General features: G+C 36.5%; 1 protein-coding gene across 2 annotated transcripts in view; it reads right to left on the bottom strand.

Annotated features, from left to right (window-relative positions):
* Nucleotides 1–16,966, bottom strand: part of HORMAD2 (HORMA domain containing 2) — a 74,823-nt gene that overhangs the window by 48,157 nt on the left and 9,700 nt on the right. The window contains exons 2-10 of one of the 2 annotated variants that reach the window (XM_032603031.1): nt 16,467–16,608; nt 14,501–14,564; nt 13,932–13,968; nt 11,080–11,100; nt 10,121–10,147; nt 4,263–4,330; nt 1,988–1,996; nt 927–1,075; nt 488–747 (exon numbers count right to left, since the gene is read on the bottom strand). In XM_032603031.1, coding sequence (XP_032458922.1) covers nt 488–747; nt 927–1,075; nt 1,988–1,996; nt 4,263–4,330; nt 10,121–10,147; nt 11,080–11,100; nt 13,932–13,968; nt 14,501–14,564; nt 16,467–16,608 — 777 coding nt within the window. Of the gene's footprint in view, nt 1–487; nt 748–926; nt 1,079–1,987; nt 1,997–4,262; nt 4,331–10,120; nt 10,148–11,079; nt 11,101–13,931; nt 13,969–14,500; nt 14,565–16,466; nt 16,609–16,966 lie in introns of both variants that reach the window. The other variant, XM_032603029.1, reaches the window with a different exon arrangement.

Below are 16,966 nucleotides of genomic sequence, written 5' to 3' on the forward strand. Positions count from 1 at the left end.
GCAGAGGAAGAAAGAATGTCTGTCAAGAATAGAATAATCTACAGCAGTGAAAATGAATGCACTCTGACTTAGGTTTATCCATAACAATTTTCTACCCCAGTAATCAAGAACTTACTTATACTTGCAGTGAGTATGAATAAACACCTATAATATTTTTAAATGTTTAATATGCTCTTATAAGTTATAGAAAATCCAAAATTTCCTAAATTCATGGGTACCTTTTATAAAAAGAAGTATATTAGAAAGTCTTTTTTTCTCCTAGCCATGGACCACTTCATCTAACAGAGTATATTTCCTTCTCAAAGATAGTTTTTTTAGAATAGCTTTTTTAGAATAAAGACTCGAGGTTAGGGGCTAGTTTTGTTTCAGTTTTTACACCCGGCACACTCCATTGGATCCTGTTACTATGATATGACCTGTGTGTGAACTGAAAAATGTCAACTGGGTTTAACTGAAGCAATGGACAGTCGCTACAGCTTTGCCTTACGTGATTGTTGCATTCCTCTTCCTCTTCCTCTTCATCACAGTCTAGACCCTGATGGGCGATCTCTGTAGTGCTGCTCTCCTGAAAGACTCTGTTCTCCAAATCAGACACTCTGGTGGCCTCAGTTGTGACTTTTAATTTCATGCTATGAAAGCCAGTGGAGACCAATCCCGCTTGCAGGTTTACAGGCTTCCCCTCGAACAGCAGGAAGTGTGAGTTTACCCCTTCTTTAAAACCAGGGGGATGGTAGTTATGTGGGGTCACTGCAAAATGAAAAGGGCAGAAAACCGAGAAAACTGTTGAGTTTCAGGAGAACAAGTCAGCATAATCTTTCATGGGTAACAACAGACATCTCTTTCAAATGATTGCCAAAATCCTTCTATTTATCCAAAACATTTACTTCACCACTGAAGAAGGAATTTGACTAGAGGTCTCCACCTACCTGCATTATAGTAGTGGAGTTTCATAGTAAGTATAACATCATTAGGAAGGGGTCCAAGGTTCTGCATCATCATGTACAATTTACGCAACAGTAGAACACTGGCTTTCTTAACATCTTCACTGTTTGTCCCACTTTCGAAGGTTGTGCTACTGCTATAACCACATAGAAAAACAGCATACTTTTCAATCACATATAATACTGAAAATCTATTTTAAAAAGAACAAAACTTTTTACTATATGATCAGATAAATATAAACTCAGGACACTCTTGAGACTATTTTAGAATGTAAATTAGAGGAGTTATTGTACTTTTTGCAATGTATATACAAAGGATTTCTTAAGTAGCAAGTTCCCTTTAAGACATTTTCAATGTGACCTGATTTTTTAAAAATCTGATTTACAAATAACTGCATACTATAATAGTGAGAACAATGGACTTGACATTTAATATTGGCTCTGCTGCTAACTGGCTGAATGACCCCGGTCAAGTCACTTAGACACTCTATGTCAGTTAGCTCCTATGTGAGATAAGCTTACACACATTTATATACCTCTCCAAGTTAAATCAATCATCAGCTCTGGGCCTTTGTACCATCTGGTTATCTCTCAGAGGCATCCCCTTCTCACTCTTACATGGATTATGACAATGACTGACTATTCTTCCTGCTTTTCTTCTTGCCCACACTGCAAAACATTCTCCACACTACTACCAAAATAATATCCTAATAGGAAAATCCACTCATGTCATTCTCTTGCTTAAGTTTCTTCTATTATATCCATCACCTTTCAATCAAATTTGAGAACAGTGTGTGTACAATGCCTTTCACAACCAACCACACACTCACCTCCACCTTCATCTGCAACTACTACCCAGTTCCTTCTTACTCCTGTGCATTTGTATGTGCTGTTCACTTTGCTTGTACTGTGCTTTTCCCACTTCTTTTCCTGACTCTACCGAATTTATCCTTTAATACCCATCTCATGTGTCATCTCTTCAGGGAAGTCTTCCCTGGTAATCCCTATACCTCACCCCTGTTTGTAACTGTATGTCCCCTCTAGACTATGAATGGCTATATTTTTCATCTCCACTGTACTAAGTTTAGTGCCCAACTATATTAAGTACTCAATAAACATTTGTTGTATTAATGAATGAATGGACAAGTTGGACTAAATTACCTTCCAACGCTAAACATTTTTTATTTCTCTCCAAAATTTTTTCCCCAATTAGTCTCACATTTGAGTAGTTTCCAAGGACTATGACTGCAATATATTTTTACAATGCCTTTCTCAATACTGAAAAATAATCCTTAGTAATTGAACTACTAGAGATAGTGTCAATTCATAAAACAAACATTAAGGAATCACATTTGCTCCTTTTTCAGTTTTGAAAAACTTAAAGTTTTGTCTACCAGGATTTAACCAAATTTGAAATAGGTAATGAGAGGGAGGGGCTATTGCCATGTAGCACTTGTGATCCTTCAGTATACACCATATTCATAAAATCACACTCATGTAAAATCATTTTCAAGACTCCCTTGTACTCTTTTAAAAGGAAAATTTTCTTTACTATAGAAGAGGTGATAAGGTAATTTTGTGTGAACAATCACTTGAACAAATGCCCACCTTTGGTCACGTATGCATTACCTTCTCTTCCCCTTAGTAAATGATTTGACCATTTCTTCTTTTTTCTTTTTAAAAATATTTATTTATTTATTTGGCTCTGCCGGGCCTTAGTTGCAGCACGCGGGATCTTCGTTGCGGTGTGAGAGAACTTTTAGTTGCGGAATGTGGGATCTAGTTCCCTGACCAGGGATCGAACCCGGTCCCCCTGCATTGGGAGCACGGAGTCTTAACCACTGGACCACCAGGGAAGTCCCAGATTCGGCCATTTATGTTTTACTGTTCACCTCTAGACATATGTGCCTTCGTAACAAAAGAGATTAATCTGCTTGTCAGTTGTACAGAGAGTAAAAGGCAGCTGTTTTATGTGAGAGAATATGTGTGAAAAGTGCTGAACAATCTGTAAAGTGTTATACAGATGTTAGCTAATGATGGTTAGTACCTTAATTCTTGTTCCTAGAACTTACTTCCACTTCACATCCTAATGCTGTCCATATATTTCACAAATGAGAAGATAATCAAGGGTGTGAATCTTGGAGAGAAATCATTAAAGTTGTAATAATAAATGATGAGACAGAGCTAATAGTATGGAAAATTGAGAATTAGGCCACATTTCTCTTCAGTGTTATTCCTTTCAGAGAAACTCATCCCCCTGAGGTGCAGCTTTCTACCACCCAAGGTTTTTCTCCATCATCCACCCTCCCCACTTCTGTTCCGTCTCATCAGCAATACTTAGCTCTATCTGAATCCAAAAGCTACTGGGAGGGGAATAAATGTTGCTCCTCAACAAAACATCTCCATCTTTACTAAGGACCTTCTGAAGTAAATGTCCTTGTCCTTGTTATTTAACCCATTAGTATATCTAAAACTTGGAATTTCAGACTTGATAGGAAAATGCAGTGCTTTCCAGTCTTTTCCATACAGGGACACATAGATAATTATATTTGTATGACACACTGGGGTAAACAGATGAGAATATTTGTGTCTATAGGTAAATAGCGCAGGGGTTTCATCTACCCCAGTCCTGATCTGGCTATATTGAGGGTAGAAAGGGTTAATATCTTGGCATAACAATTGAGGAACTTTGAATTAGTGGCTAGATAGAGCCTCATGGAGTTCTTCAATCAACACCACATAGACAGCCTCATTAATATAATTTCTACTGCTGTGCCACCCACCAACCACCATTGCCTCCAAAGACCACCACCATCCCCACCACTAGGTACAATTTACTGTGTGTTTATTATGTGCCAGGCATGGGTAAAGCTTTGTATATGCAGTATAATTTAATAATCACAGCAACCATATGAAGTAGATATTATTAATTCCACTCTGCAGATAAGAATACTAATATTTAGGGAGGTTTATTATTCTGTCCAAAGTTAAATGACCAGTAATAGTCAGAGCTGGGGTTCCAAGCTAGATCTTTCTGCCTTAGGAATTAGAACTCTTAACCACTAAATTGCCTTTAGACCCTACTAATATCACCTATAGGAGAAGAAGGAAAGAAGCAAAGGAAGCCTCTTCTCCTACTGGCTTCATCTATGGATTTCAGAAATTTAAACAATTTTTACAGTCCCTTTTCATAATAGTGGTTTTTGTGGGATTGTTGGGGGAAGTTACAAAGGAAGTATAAGACCTACCTCTGGCCTCAAGAAGCTTATGTTTACCTCAATCCTACATATTTCTCATGTTCATTAAACAATTAGATTCTACCTGTCAAAATCCATAGTGGCTCCTTCTTTTGTGTATTTGAATTTGAACTGGTATATCTCAGTCACTTTCTAGAAATAGCAAAGGGAATAGAGAAAGAAATTATTTTTTAAAAATCCAGAATCTTATCTGATAATAGGTAAGGAACACTTTCATTGTATACCTACTATACCTCCTACATACTTGTTTTATAGCATTACATTATTCAGGAGTAATATTTCCAGATATAAAGATAACAATTTTTCTCCTCCATGCTGAAAATGAGTTAGATGGCATAATCTCTTGTTACCATCTTAAAGCTGGAGAAGCTAAAGCACAGAGTCAAGTGTCTGACCCAGCTTAGGTAAATAACAGTGGAACTAGTTAAGAAACCATTCATTCATGATAAGGATATTTATTGAATGTCTACTTTGTGTCAGGCAGTGGAGTCACTATGGTGAACATGACAGAAAAGGTCCCTGTTTTTCTGGAAAACACAGACAATAAACAAGTAAACAAATAAAATAATTTCAGGTAGTAATAAGAGCTGTGAACAATATGAAGCAGATGCTGTGACAGAGTACAGAAGGGAGAGGTGGTGATTTGGTTTGGAAGGGCCAAGGAAGGCCTCACTGAAGAGGTGATGTTTGAGCTGAGCCTCATTGATGAGAGAGGTCAGCCATGTGCAGAGCTAGGGGAGAGCAGGGCACCCCAGCAGAAGAAACATCAATGCAAAGGCTCTACAGTAGGAAAGGAAGCCTCTTCTAGGATCACAGAGAAGGCCAAATGGCTGACGATGAGTGAGCAAGGGGGAGAGTATAGGAGATGAGGTTGTAGAGAAAGTTGTGGGGCCTTGTTAACTAAGGGGTTTGGACTTTATTCCAAGTAAACCAGAAGTCCATTGAAGGGTTTTAAGCATGGTAGTAATCTGCATTTTTTAAGATCACCTTGGCTATTTTAAGAGTGCAGAGAAGTGGGAACCATGAGAACAATTAAGAGCCTCCTGAAAAAAAAAGAGAGAGAGAGAACACAAGAGGGAAGAGATATGGGGATAAATGTATATGTATAGCTGATTCACTTTGTTATAAAGCAGAAACTAACCATTGTAAAGCAATTATACTCCAATAAAGATGTTAAAAAAAAAGAGAGCGAGAGAGAGAGAATTCTGTAGTAATTCAGGGAAGACTAGAATGGCAACAGGAAAGCTAGAAAAAATCAGAAAGGAACCAGGGTCTATGGTATCAGGTGTTTTTTAATTTTTGTTCTCTTGATCCTGCACTAAAAACTAGACACCACTGCTGTCTGCTAGCTGTAAATATGGACAAATATAAACAGATATAAATAAGCTAGAAATAAAGGACAGATTTCCTCATGAGAGATATACTCCATTTAAAATAAGGTGATTGCCTAATAGTTGAAGCTAATAGTTGACCCAGATACATGTACAGTTGGCTGTTGAACAACATGGGTTTGAACCATGCAGGCCCACTTACATGCAGATTTTTTTCCAATAGTAAATACTACAGTTGTACATGATTCATGGTTGTTGAATCTGAGAATGACGAACCAAGGATACACAGGAACCGTGTATATGGAGGACCTACCATAAATTATACATGGATTTTCCACTGCTTGGGGGTCACCACCCCTAACCCTTGTGTTGTTCAAGGGTCAACAGTAGTCTGTACACAGAGCTGGAGAAGGTGCTAAAGACAGGCAAGGGTATGAATTTAAGTCTGAACACAAAAAATACCCTTCATTCATCTATTTCAGTGTTTGTTCCTTGACAATGTGGGAATGGAATGTTAGACTGATCAGAAAAAATCACAATGTTCTTGTTACTTTTGTCTATTCTGAGATTTGGTATCCCATGAATTATAGGTGAGCAGGTCCTAGGGAAACTGGCTCATGGTGCTTATACTCTAAAAAGACTGACTTGTAATGGAGTTATTTTTAAGAGAAAAAGATTTTTTCTAGCAAGACAGTCTACTTGAGAAATCAAACCAAGTTCAGAATGTTGCTTTGTGAGTACAATACCAGAGATATGTGAGAATAGAGGTGCCTACAGCAACAGGTTCACTCCAGACAGGCTAGATACACAATATCCTCTCTTCCGTTGATGCGTTGATGCATTGATGCGGTATAGTTGCCCTGTCAAGTAAACAATGCCTGTTCTTCCTGACCGCCCATGTTTCTCAACCAGCTCTAGCTTTCTGATACTCTGAGCTATCTTTTATTTTTTTAAAATCTATCAAGAGTAGATCCTTTAGTGGCTGATAATTTTATTAACATTTTATTATTTGGTCCCTAGTGCAACTACTAATAAAAGAGTGATGTTTGTAATTGTTTTATAGAAGATGATAATCCTTAATAACTTCCATCCGAGTCTGATTGATCAAGGAAGGTATATTTACAGCAGGCACTAGTCTCTTCTTAACACCTCATAAAACATTCTCCTGCTTTTCAGATTAATGTGTTGCCTAATAAGTATGAGTCTTTAAACTGCTCACCAATGGTTTCTATTAATCATACTGAATGCATCCACATGGTCCAAAGCAACAGCAACATACACAGCTTTTCATTCTCCCTCCACACTCCAATCCATCGGCAAGACTTTTCAGGTCTATCTCCAAAGCACATCCCAAGTCCATCTGGTTCTCTTCACCTTCATTCTCTTCACCCTATCCAAGCCAACACCATCTCTTTCCATCTGATCTGCTTGCTTCCGAACTACTCCTCCTTCTCCAAATTCATTCTCTGTTCTATAGCCAAAAAAGTTTTGAAAATGCAAATCAGACCATGTCACTCCTTTGTTAATGGTTTCCCATTGCCCTTAGAATAAAATCCAGAATTTACCTTGGTCCATGGGCCTTACTCATCTGTCCCCCTGCCTACCTCTCTGACCTTATCTCCTGCCTCTTTCCCTCCCACTCACTCAGCTCCAGACTCAGGGCACCCTCTTTGTCCGTGAACACACAAGATGCCTTCCTGCCTTTGGGCCTTTACACAACTGTACTCTGGAAAATGTTGTCTCCAGTTGATGATAATAATCATGATATCTGGGCACTTCCCTAAATGCTCTACATCTATTCATTCTTACATAGCCACACTCAGAGTAGGTATTATTACATCATTATAGATGAAGCTAGTAAGTAGTAGAGCTGGGATTTGACTCCAGCGCCTGCAATGTTAACTACTGTGTTGTTCTGCAGTCACATGCTATTACCTCTCACAGGCCTGCATGGGGTGACTCTTCTTCAGTTTCAGCTCAAACAGTGGCCCCTCAGGGAGGCTTTCCAGGGACTGCCCTCCAATCTTTCTTCCTCCATTCCCACCTTAGCACTCTCCAGCATACCAACTTTTATTTTCTTCATAGCATTACGATCTATCTGAAACTTGTTTTGCTAAGTTTTGTTTACTTGTTTATTGTTTATCCTCCCTCATAAGAACGTAAGCTTCCAGACAGTCTACCCATTAACTCCTGTGTTTCAGGCACATAAGGGGAACCCAATTAATACTTGCTGAATGAATAAATATTCAGCCAGGATAGAGTTCACATTCAATTAGGATTTCATCCTACAGGATTTTTTAGAAACAAAGTATCTAAAAGTATATTGTGGCTAGAAGCAGGGACCATCTATAGTTCAGTTCCTGAAGCAGTCTATTAAAAGTGGTGTTGACCACCTCTAACAGGCAAAAAGAAAAACAGATGGTGAAATAGTAGGATTTGAATCCTCACAATATTCAAATATAGCAACTCTTTATGGGTCTATCATGCATTAAACTGTGTAAAAATTTCCTTAACATATTTACATTTTGGCTTACACATCTTATTAATACCCTCTACCCATTCTGTAGTGTGTATCTGCAGAAAAGACACACAGCCCTCTTCACTACTTTAGTTAGTTTCATCAGTTCATCTCTTTCTTAAGATGGAGCAACCAGAACAAAGCCTCAAGTGCAGAAGCACCACAGCTTTGTGCAATGCCCAAAACTCTGTTGGTTTCTGGACTGGATAAGCAAACTTATTTAAGACAGAGGTTCTCAACTGGTGTACCATGACAGACTCTTCACAAGAGTGCTGCAAATTTTAGTCCATGTGTAAAATGCATTTTTGCTTCAGGTAAATATTAATGTTGTCACTGTTTGTGCAGTTTTGCTTAGGGGACAATATATACTTCTACCAGTATGAGTCAAGAAACATGGCACCATATCAGATAAATGCCAAAGAAAGACTTTATGTGAGAATGCTGTTTTGCGAGTACATAGAAGAAAGAGATCAAAGAGGTAAATAGTTCTATCAGTGACTTGGTGCTAAAGAGCAACCATAAAACAGTGTAACCCCATGGATACTTTTAGGCACTATGAACATTGCTGTGCCATAGTTATACCATAATTATTGCTGACACATTTGGTGTCCTTTTAAGTCTTTTAATACCCTTAAACATGCCACCAAATTTTCTAGTAATCAAGAGTGTGCCATGAACACAGAGGTTAGGGATCACTGCTATAGGAAATAATATGTAAGAGTTCAAAATATTTTTTTCTGAGTCATAAATGATAGCTCAGAACGTATATAATAAGCTTTTGCTTTCTAACTTTATTATTATGTATATTGCCTGCATCAAAACTCATTTAACAGTTTTCTTCCCACTCTGTAATATTTTTCTGTAGATAGCCCAATTTCCTCAGCATTTCACTACCTCAAAAACATTAGTTTCAGATGAGTTTTACATGCATAAGAAAACATAATAATTTATTGCACTAAGGAAATGACCAATTTATTAACAATTTATCAGGAGATCTTACTTTGGGAAACCTCCCCTCAAACCTACTGAAAACAAAAAAATTGAAACTAAACTAGAGACAAAGATAAAAATAGGTTTAGCTTGGGCATTGAGGAATTGTTACCCACCTCAGGCGCCAGTTTTCTTTTGCCTTGCTCAAACAGCTGTTTATAATCTTGCCAAAGAAGAAAGGATATTAAAGACTAAAAAACACTTAACTTAGTTGTGAAGGTTACCAGTTAGGCTAAATCCATAGGTTTAGGGGAGGAAAATTGAAAGCAAGCAAAAGGGAAAGGGAAGAGGAAAGAAAGCTGGGAGGAAAATAGAGGATAGAATGAGAAGAAAGAACGAAGGGCTTCTCCCTCCATTTGTGCCACTGCCACAGCTGTCATTCAAAGTAGCACAAGTTACTATTACGTATCCAGGACTATGAATTCACACTGGGAGATCGAAAAGAAGACAAGATTTGTCCTCAGGAATCACAATCTGGTTAGGGAGATAAAGTAATCTTTATGAATTAATTAAGAGTGTTAAATTGTGAGGTCCTGCTGGAGAAAGGAATTTGGAGAAAGGAATTTAGAGAAAGGAGAAATTAGTGTGAACAAAACAGCCAAAGAGGCTTTCATGAAAGCTTTAAACATAAGTTGGTGTTGAGGATGAGTAGGATTCAATAAGCAGAGGGGAGAAATTTAGAGAGAGAAGAGGTAAAGCTTAAAAAATCTATGAAAATGTCAGAAGGGAGAGAATTAAGTTAGCCATAAAAAAAAAAGTTTAGCATTATGCCACAAAGGTCAGAAATAGAAAGGATTCAGCATCATTTAAAATAAAAATAAAAGGTAGTTTTCATACAGATTCTCACTGTTAACGTGTTAGGGAATACGCTCAGTTCTACTCAATGTTTTTTTTTCCCAATACCCTTAGGTAGTTTTTTAAATCTCATAATAAAGAATTGGTGACATTTATAATAAAACACACTGAAAAAGCTCACTACGAGTTACTTTGTTCATATGGTAGTCTAGTGATATAATTTATGGCCTCAACTCAGGTAAACATATTTAAATATAATATACTGCCCATCTCTTTATGTGTTCTTACCTCAGGTTCCTTCGGATTTGTGTAAAGCTATTTAAGGAAAAATAAACAGCATTTAATTTCTGAAACTAGATTACTCCCCACAGAATACATTTTCTATGTGAAGAGTTCAATTTGTGCTATATTAATTGAGTACTGAAATATATATATATATGTATCTTGAGATATATATTTCAAGCTAGAGATAGAATAAGCTCTTATTTTGTGAACATAGAGCGTCTTTAGAGCATTCTGTGAACCCTGATTATAAGGAAATTGATAACCAGATATTTATGATTACTGTGACTGCACTACAGTCACAGTAATTTGTTATGGTTTAAAATTTTTAAAATAACTCATATATCTAAGACTCTCAATAGTATCTTCTCAGGCTTCCCTGGTGGTGCAGTGGTTGAGAGTCCACCTGCTGATGCAGGGGACACGGGTTCGTGTCCCGGTCCGGGAGGATCCCACATGCCGCGGAGCGGCTAGGCCCGTGAGCCATGGCCGCTGTGCCTGCGCGTCCGGAGCCTGTGTTACGCAACGGGGGAGGCCGCGGCGGTGAGAGGCCCGCGTACAGCAAAAAAAAAAAAAAAATAGTATCTTCTCATTTTCCTTCTATTCTTAACTACATATACCATGTTATATACCAGGAAGTATACAAAGCTTCAATAAAGTTTGTAAAACTTCAAAAACAAAGAGCTTTGAGTCTGTAAATTAACTCAGAAAATGAAATTCTAATAGCCAATAGATGAAGCAGATAGTATAGCCTATATATTTCCTCATGTATTATAATATGCCAAAGAAATATGTAGATTGTGATCTTTTATTAAAACTTCTGATAGAGTTTTTTTTTTTCTTCCAAAATGCATAGGACAGACAATGAAATTCAGGGAGGATGGGGGAGAGTACTGTTTTACTATTTCACTTGCCAAAAGACAATGAAGCAGAGACAGAGGCTTGGTCTTTAAATGTGCACTTACCGTAAGTACTGCCATGTGTAGCTTCAAGAGAAAAGAAAACTATTGTTACTATACATTTGTACCTATATTATTATTATTTTCAATAAAGTCTAATTAAAATATGACTTTCAAATTAAAAGATCTGAGCAGGAAAAAAATACTATTCAGAAGGTCAGAGAAATGGATACTAATTATTCATCCATTCAAGTGAGTCTCTATTATATACCCAAGGTTCTGCTGGGGAGGGGAGAGATGGAAAAAAAAAAAAAAGAAGATAACTATCCTTAGTCTCTATAAGTTACATTCTAGTTTGGGAGGCAAAAGATATACAAAATAATTCATTATTACTAAAAGTTAATTATGCCATAAGCATCTCTAAAACAGTTTGCGTTTTGAAAGTAATCTAAAATAAAAAATTTTAAGTCTGATATAAGTCTACAAAATCTCTGCCCTCCCTACAGCTACATTACTATAAACAGATTCTGCTTGGAAGAATAATGGAATATATAGATACAGAGATAGAGATATAAGCAAGCCTATTAAAAACTAGGATACAAATGAGAAAATTTCAGGACCATAATTTTGTATCAAATTATTCACCTATTTCACCCAAAAGACTAAAACTTTAGTGACACTGTGTGGCCGTTTTGGTTACTGCATACAATTGATTTTCAGACTACACGGTAACACTCTAATTTATATTAATTATTTAATTAATAGTTCATTCATTCATTCAAAAATAGAAATGGCCCCTGATCTCAGGGAACATGCAGACCAGCAGGAGAGAACAAAAAAAGCACACAGATAGGTACATCATTACAATTGTGTTAATTGCTATGAAGTAGCAGCACTGAGTGCTTGTGACCATTAAACAGATGGGAGAGGGGTGCGGGGGGGGGGGGTGGTTGTCAGGGAAGGCCTCCCCGAGGAAGTAAATATTTAGGCTGGGACCTGAAGGATAAATTGGAATTAGCCAGATAAAGGCTGTGGGGTAGGCAAGAAAATTTTGCAGGCAAAAGTAACAATATGTACAAAGGTAAAAGGCACTTGGCATGTTCTCGAATGCTTGTGTGCTTGAACATGGTGAGCAATGGTGAGAGTGATGCCTTGGAAAGTATGATCCCTAGACCAGCAGTCTCAGCATCACTTGGAATTTGTCTGAAATGAAAATTCTTACACCAGAAATTTTGGGGTGGAACCTGGCAATGTGTGTTTTAACAGGCCCTCCAGGTGGTTCTGATGCAAGCTAATGTTTGAAAACTACTGCTTTAGATTATTAACTCATTTAATTCTCAAACAACCCTAAGAGGTTCGTTTTATTATTATTGTAAAGAAGCTAAGTTACCAAGAGGTAGGTTATGTGCCAAGATCACACAGGTATTAAGTGGCAGAACTAGGATTCACTTCAGACTGACTTCTTCTAAACCTTGAGCTCTTAACTATATTTCACTGCCCCTCAAAGATGGGCACTCAAGAAATGTTGCTAAATGAACGGACAAAGGAGAATGAATGAGTGCTGTTCGGTGTACTGGTGAGGACCTTCTTCCCCTCTCAGCCTGTCTAAATACTAAGGGCCTTCAAAGTCATTTTCTCCCAAAGATTTCCCTCATGTCCCTCACTGGATATAACCCCTCCTTTTCCATACTTCCTTTGCACATGATCAATATCTTGCCTTTGGTATGCATCACTTTCTAATGAAATATCAAACTGATATGAAAAAATCAAAATTTAACAGCCCAACATGGCACAGGTACTGACCAATCAGAAAAGATGCCAACTTAGCCCTGGTGCTGGGTTCCTGGAAGCTCCCCCCTGGGCCAGGTGTCAACCCTTTAGTTGCTAGATTGTGGAACAGTCTAGGGACATCCCAGAAGAGACACTGGTGGGGTGAAGGGGCGGACATGGTGGGAGTCATTTGGGATCCCAGAGAAGCAACCGTTTACCACTGGCTATAGAGTACTTCAACATTTTAACAACAGGTACAGCTATGCCAGTGTGCAATAGCTGATCATCAGCCGTGCATGCATGTCATCTATCTTCTGCCATGGACTATAAGCTCTTTGTGTGCACAATCTCATATCTGTTTTATTTTTGTATCCCTCAACCCCCCAGTCAGTGTTGAATAAATCATAAGTAATAACTATTCAATGAAAAAGGAAATATATCAGTGCAACTAAATAATCCGATGTAAGGCTTACTCACCTTAAGGTTTTTTAAAGGAATAGGAATTGAGAAGTAAAAAGAAGACAGAGATGGGGAAAGGAGAAAGCAGTGGTGGAAAGTTCATTTATATATTATCTCTTCAACTAGGACTAGAGCCTCTAATTTTTACACGCTTCATAGCTGTCTTGGGCAGCAAGAAAAATCTAATGCACTTAAAATTCAAGCTGCATTAAAAAAAATTCAAGCTACAATACTAGCTATTTTGAGGGAACAGGTTATATACATGTGCCAAACATAGCTAACAAAATAACTAACATAGAATAAAAACCGATTATTCAAGTCCATTTTTTCCTTTCATATCTGCAAATTGAACTGCCACTATTTTGAACATGTTCAATGTGCTAAATGCCAGATTCTTGTCTGCCCTTTCCCACATCCTGTGGATCTCTTCCAGTGACTTCAGAGGAAATTCTGTGGTCAAAAAGATATGAGTATGTAAAAGAGAAAAATGAGGGTTTCATTTCTAATTGATTCAAACAAGACATCAACAGGACAACAAAGACACAAAATAAAAAGAAACTGGTTCATGAATGCAAATGTAGGAACTGGTATACTGTTAAAACACAACAACAAAATAAAGGCTAAATTTTTCTTTTAAAGGGATAAAGGATGAGTCTTTGATCCTGGTGTAAATTTAAAAACATTCTTACGTATCTCTTTTCCAAAGCATCAAAACAACCTCGAATCCTGTCAAGAAATAAATGTTTGGTGTCAATTTGGACCAGATGCAAAGCCAGAAAGAATCCCAAGTACAAAACTGATTTGTTTCTTGCTTTGAAATACATTAAATTGATGACCATTTCACCTTTCCCATTTAATCATTTTTTAGAAATTCCTATATCTTTTAATATGTTGATAGTACTTTATAAATAATATGTAAGCAATTTTGAGGTAGGGAATCACATCTTATTTTTCTTTTGGCCTCCCATAATGTTTAGGACACTGACATGCATATGATGAGTAATCAAATTTTGATTGATATTTTTCTTTCTTATATAAAGTCCATTTTCTTCAAAAACAAAACTAAATCAGTATCTTAAAATAATATTGAATAATTGTTACACAATTTCTAGGAAATTAAAAAAAAAGAAGATGAAAAGAAAGAAAGGAAGAAGGCAATAGTTTTAAGGAAATGATCTTACCAAATAAAGTCTTATGGGTAATTTCAGCTATGATAAAAATAATGTTGTTCAACTTTGGTGGAATTTCAATTACTTACCACCTGATAATATGCAGTGACCCAGGACATTTTTTATCTTCTCGGAGGATTTTTAAACTGAGGTCTACAAAAATAGAAACAGTCTGTTGCACTAAAATTGTCCATACTAAATAAGGGTATTTCCTTTCATGATTTTATTTTTATAACTTACTTAGTTTATAGCTTATAAAAACATTTTGAATCACTAAATATCTAATTTAAAAATAAATCCTATGTTGATAATTGACTTAGTTCCCATTTTTATTATAGATTAGCAGTCTTCCCTTCTACAATGTAGCACAACTGACTTGGTTGCAAAATCAATTTGTGTCACTTCTTTGCTTCTGCTGAATTCTAAGTTATCATAAGGTAGTACTGAGACCATCTCCATCAACCAATTTAAAACGTACACCTCAGTCTCAAATCACTTCTCTGGTATTTCTCTCTCTCTCAATGAAAGAAAAAAAGGATGAAAAATGTTTCCATGGATTATTCTCAAATATTAATTTCCATCTGAAATTCGACTACCTTACTATAGGAAGGAAGAATAAGAAAATCACATTAAAAGTTTTGGTTTAGATCAGTCTAAAATCAATTATTGATTCATGTATGACTTTGTATAAATCACTTCACCTTTTCAGATTGTTTTCCTATCCTAAAATTGATGTTACCTCTATTGCTATTGAGAGATACGAAAATTATTCCATATTGGTATAACATTTAGAGATTGCCAAAAAGAGAGCAACTTAGGAGTACTGGGCATTTTTATGATATATGCTACTTTAAGTACAAACACTGGGAGGGAGATATATAACTTCCATTAAAACTGTCACAAAAAATAAAGCTATAAACAATGGTATTGCCCTCCATGCACAGGTTAGTGATTGGCACACAGTAAGCGCTTAGTTAATTACTCCAAATATGTCTTTTTCCAATTCTATATTCCAAACAAGAGGAGAAACTGCAACTATATGCTACATATAAACATTTTCACTATTACAGATTTATACCCTATAGACCAAAAGAGGACATAACACAAATGAGGCTGTCACAGTTGCAAATATAATGCTTTTGTGTTTATAGCACACATGCATTTCATTGATGCTCATGTAGAGAATCAAATGTTTAAGAAAATTAAATTGGAATGAGGCCTAAGTATATCATTAAATACAGATGTGAGAAATTTAAAGTTAAGTTAGATTTTGAAGAATAACATCTTACAAGGAAACTTGTAGCCCTCTATATTTATTTTCCAAATGATACTTTCCCACTTTCATGACAAATCAGCAAAATTTTCTGAATTGTTATCACAATCCATCTTTTTAAACAAAAAGATTTTTGAAAAATTGAAGAGTCCTAGGTACATTCTTTTTAATACAAGAGAAGGAAAGGAGACAGAAACAGCTTGTAATACAAGGAAATGAGATCATGAGTTTAAGGACATAAGAAATAAAAGGAAGAAAAGTAGAAAAGACAGAAAATTAAGAAAAAAACAGAGCTGATTAGAATAATAATGGTCTACATATCCATGTTAATCAACAAATGGGTTTGGCATGGGTATGCATATTTTCCACATATTTGTATATGTTAACAGAAAGAATTAAACTTCTCAATTAAAATTCCTCAAGGCCAAAGTCTACCTCAAAGAAAAAAATTCAGTTGAGACACAAAATAGTGCAAATGTACAGCACCCAAGTAGATTTCGATCTGGCTGCTGCTTTTGTAGGTACAGTTTAGAATTACTGGGCTTGTCCATACATATTTCTTTTCTCTTCATTCGGTGATTTGGTATTAGCCAGGAACTAATGGTTCCTATAAGTAAAACTACTAAACATAGTGAAATTAAAATGGAAAATGAATTAGCAAATTGATCTTAAAGAACCCATGACTTGAAATTAGCACACTCTGTGAGAAAGTAAAGTTTTACTCCTGCCAAATAGAGGAAAAGGGCTCCACCAGCCAAAGTAACCATTTAGTTAAACTTTACCATCCAAATGGCCTTCTTCATAAGAGCTCTCTGGAAACAGGCCCCTTAGATATGTTACACATGAGATAGAAGTAGCAAAAAGTTTCTTCACCATTATCAATGACTCATGCTCATTAATTATTTGACATGGGAAAACTGTTTCCTGGGAGGGGGGAAAATGAAAAAGATTAGTATTCTTTAATATATACAGCCCATCATGCCATTACCACAAGTAAAATGGAAAGATTTTTCAAGACCTCAAATCTGATACCTTTATAGATAATCAAAAGGAAACTGGGCTTTGAATATTGCATCAGATTAGATCTTCACTGGCAAGGCAAAGAAGAAAGGCAGAGACGGTTATCCAAGTAATTCAAGACTGATATAATTTATTTTACAATGACCCATGGATTTAAGCAAAATGGGGAGTTTTACTATGATTATATAATCTTCCCTTTCATACACTCCTCAGAACCCACTGCAATCTGTCTTCCACCCGCTCTGTTCTATACTATTCTCTA

This window comes from Phocoena sinus, chromosome 14 (assembly GCF_008692025.1).
Source record: "Phocoena sinus isolate mPhoSin1 chromosome 14, mPhoSin1.pri, whole genome shotgun sequence".
In the NCBI taxonomy this organism is placed as follows: Eukaryota; Metazoa; Chordata; class Mammalia; order Artiodactyla; family Phocoenidae; genus Phocoena; species Phocoena sinus.